Source organism: Pseudochaenichthys georgianus, unplaced genomic scaffold, assembly GCF_902827115.2.
Source record: "Pseudochaenichthys georgianus unplaced genomic scaffold, fPseGeo1.2 scaffold_267_arrow_ctg1, whole genome shotgun sequence".
NCBI lineage: Eukaryota > Metazoa > Chordata > Actinopteri > Perciformes > Channichthyidae > Pseudochaenichthys > Pseudochaenichthys georgianus.
In genome coordinates this window covers 454,977-458,914 of record NW_027262956.1, presented here as the reverse complement: position 1 = coordinate 458,914, position 3,938 = coordinate 454,977, and the positions used below count along the sequence as shown (strand labels likewise).

The 3,938-nt window shown below is 44.1% G+C and overlaps 1 protein-coding gene across 1 annotated transcript; it reads right to left on the bottom strand.

Moving 5' to 3' along the window:
- Window positions 1–1,247: 1,247 nt before the first annotated feature.
- LOC117442065 (putative olfactory receptor 1F12P) lies at window positions 1,248–2,174 on the bottom strand. The gene has a single exon (XM_034078063.1). It carries the CDS (start codon window positions 2,172–2,174, stop codon window positions 1,248–1,250), a length of 927 nt encoding a protein of 308 aa, XP_033933954.1.
- Window positions 2,175–3,938: the final 1,764 nt, after the last annotated feature.

The window sequence follows — 3,938 nt, the reverse complement described above, 5'->3', positions numbered from 1 at the left end:
GGCCTCAGGTCCGATGATACGATAACGAAATCGATCATGGACCTTCTGCCTAGGGTGCTCTGGTACCACGTACACTTATGAGCATCCTTATGTTCGAACATGGTGTTTGTTATGGCCAATCCATGACTAGCACAGAAGTCCAGTAACAAACCACCACTCCGGTTCAGATCAGGGGGGCCGTTCCTCCCAATCACGCCCCTCCAAGTGTCTCCATCATTGCCCACATGTGCGTTGAAGTCTCCCAGCAAGACTAAGGAGTCCCCTTCAGGAGCCCCATACAGGACTCTTTCCAGGGTCTCCAAGAAGGCCGAATACTCTGAACTGCTGTTGGGTGCATAAGCACACACAACAGTCAGAGTTTTCCCCCCCATAACCCGCAGGCGTAGGGAGGCGACCCTCTCGTCCACTGGGGTAAACTCCAACAACGAAGCACCTAACCGGGGACTTGTGAGTATCCCCACACCCGCCCGGCGCCTCACACCTTGAGCAACTCCGGAGAAGAATAGAGTCCAACCCCTATCCAGAAGTAAGGTTCCAGAGCCGACGCTGTGCGTAGAGGTGAGCCCAACCAGATCCAACTGGTACCGCTCCACCTCCCGCACAAGCTCCGGCTCCTTCCCCCCCAGAGAGGTGACGTTCCACGTCCCCAAAGCCAGCTTCTGCCGCCCGGGTCTGGTCCGCCGAGACCCTCCGCTTTCACTGCCACCCGTCTGGCAGCGCACCCGACCCCATCGATGTTTCCCGTAGGTGGTGGGCCCGCGGGACGGAGAAGCGGAGGTGTTGCCCACGTTGCCTTTTCGGGCTGGGCCCGGCCGGGCTCCGTGGCAAGCCCGGCCACCAGACGCTCGCCGACGAGTCCTCCTTCTGGGCCTGGCTCCAGAAGGGGACCCCGGGCTTCCTCCGGGCCGGGTATCCTCACTTCTTGTTTTTCCTTTCATGAGGTCTTTAAATAATAGTATTAAACAAAAACACAAGGAATCAAAATGTTTTGTTCACAGATCTAAAGATATTGTAGTTGTTTTTCCAGCTGACTTCTATGTTAGGATGAATCCTTGTACATTTCAGGAACTGCACTTTATGTTAAATTTGTTTGGGCTCTTGTGTGTGAAAAAAAGCCAAAGATGTTTTTTTTATACAAACCTAACATATCACAAACTTGACAACTTGTCACTCAGAAATGTAATAATTATCACCTTTCTTCCAGGTGTAATTGATGCTGAGGAAATAAAATACATGACATTAGCACCTTACACTTTACCAACGAGAAGACTCTTACATATGATGCGGACTTTTGTTAAATTCAGTCCATATATTAAAGGGTTGAAGAGCGGTTGGAAGGTGATAAAGTACAGAGATAAAAAAATACGCAACATGCTGGGAACACCGCTCATATCAAACCTACTCTGTGAAACTTCAAAGAAACCCCCGAAGGAGAAGTTGAACAGGGAAACAAGGTGAGGTGTGCAGGTGCTGAGAGCTTTCTGTCTGGTCTGTTTGGATCCAGAGAAACACACTCTGAGGATCCTCATGTAAGAGTAAAACATAACAATTACAAGAGCAGCTATAACAGTAAACATGTAAACAAGTCCATAAGTATTATTGACTGTAGTGTCAGAGCAGGCCAGTTTAACAACCGAGAAGTTATCACAGTACACTTTGTTAATGATGTTCCCACACAGCTGTAAAGATGCAGTCAGTGATATCATGATAACTACATTAAGAATGGGGAAAAACCAGGTTAGAGCAATAAACATGGCAGCTTTGTTAGAAGTCATACGTGTGTTATAATGCAGAGGATGACAGATAGCAATATATCTGTCATAAGACATGATGGCTAAATTATACATCTGTACATTTACATATGTATACAGAGAGAAAACCTGCAGGAAGCAGAGCGGAGCATAAACAGTGTGAATGTCAGAGAGGATCTGAACCAGAAGGAATGGAAACAACCCTGTACTACCACACAGTTCATTTACAAACAGGCTGCACAGAAAAAGGTACATAGGTTCATGTAAGCTCCTGTTCACACAGATAACCATAATCAGCAACACGTTGGCACCTATGATACACACATATAAACACATGACAATCGTGAAGAACAAGTATTTAAAAACCCCTGTGTGGAAGAAGGCACTCATTATAAAATATGAAACATGAGTAGAGTTTACCATGATCCTCCTCATTCAAACATGTAATGAAACAGATTATATACTGATCTCTCCTTAAAGTCTGTATGATGTTCAGATCAGAATAACGGAGCTCAGTTAGTGGAGGACATTGTGTGAAGCTGCAGACTCACTGAGCTCAGACCCCCTGTTGCTTTGACCTTCTTCAGTGAGGGGAGCCAATCACAGCACTCCATCCCTATTGTCAAAGGACCCACTGACCGACCTGTAACCATAGTTTAGAAAAATAACATGCGAACATTAGTCGTAATTAGTTAGGCGCCTAACTGCCATTAGTCTGCATTAGTTAGAGTTGTTTGTATGACCTAATTGATGTATGTATGTAATCAAGGACCATGCATACTGTTGAGAGCTTCATAGTATGTTGAATACTTAAAACGAAAGTTAGTTATAATCAAATATAAATCAATTATATTCTTGTATAACCCACAATGAAAATGCTTCATATTTTAGGTTTTTCTATATTTACAGCATAAACAAAACAAAGTGGTTTGTTAAATTGAGTGTAAGACTTATAATGATTTATGGGTGTCACTGATAAGGGAGTAGGCAGTTTTTTTCCTCTCCTCTCACAGCAGGGAGGGGGGCTCCGGACTTAAGCAGAAACACATTTGAGGCCTCAAAAGGGTGGTTATCTCATAGTCATAGAATATGTCCAGTCATGTTTTGTTTTACACAAACTTGGGAAGGTGTGTCTTATGCCAGAGCCAATAGAATATGTTGGTTGGGTATAGAGGAGGTGTTTGTGGGTTTTCTATCCGTTTTTTTGAGCATAAAAAGACTGGCTTTTTTGGATTTCGTGGGGGAGAGGGGGGGAAACCGCTGGTATACTCTCTCCCGGTAGGCTTTGTCTTTCAGAGCTGGGTTAATAGCTCTCGGTAAGGTTCTCTCAAACTTGGTGAATATCTCTTGAATTTCTTGGTTGGAATGCTGAGTGATTGCTGCATGGAATGAAGGGGATTTTGAGTGTTTAGTGAAACCTGCCCACGTGAGGAAATCCCTCCGAATCATTGCGGGATTTTGATGGTTTAGTGACACCTGCCCACGTGAGGAAATCCCTCCGAATCATTGCGGGATTTTGATGGTTTAGTGACACCCGCCCACGTGAGGAAATCCCTCCGAATCATTGCGGGATTTTGAGTGTTTAGTGAAACCCGCCCACGTGAGGAAATCCCTCCGAATCATTGCGGGATTTTGAATAGGTTTTTATTATCACCAGTCTTTGTATGAGAGCATGTCACAACTGAATTGTCCAGGTAAAGGGAAACATTTTGGTAATAAATGTAAGACTGTGAATTAAAGTTTCATATGTGAACATGATCACAGCATCATTTTTGTGTGTTGTTTAGTATAATTATAATGTTGTAAAGAGAGAAGGAAAAAACCCTGTATTAGTTTGGACCTATTTTTCTTCAAATAAACTGATCCCACCTTTTGGACTGGGACAACTTAAAGGACACCTGTGCTCTCCTCTCCTGCTTCAAAGGTAAGATTGCACCCTGCCACACACACATGTTTAGGTAGGAACACACCCCATTTACTGATACCAAAATCCTTCGGGATCGCTTAAACAGATTAAAAAGAGTTGTCTGAATTGAAACAGCAGTTAATTGAACCTGGTTCTTCGGGGAGTTAATAGAGGTGAGATCTTGCTGACGTTTGGTGGATCTGAGCCAAGCAGTAAACTTACATAGACTCAGTAACTTCGGTCGGGTCAATTAGTGAGGTCAGAGTAATTTACCGGAATAA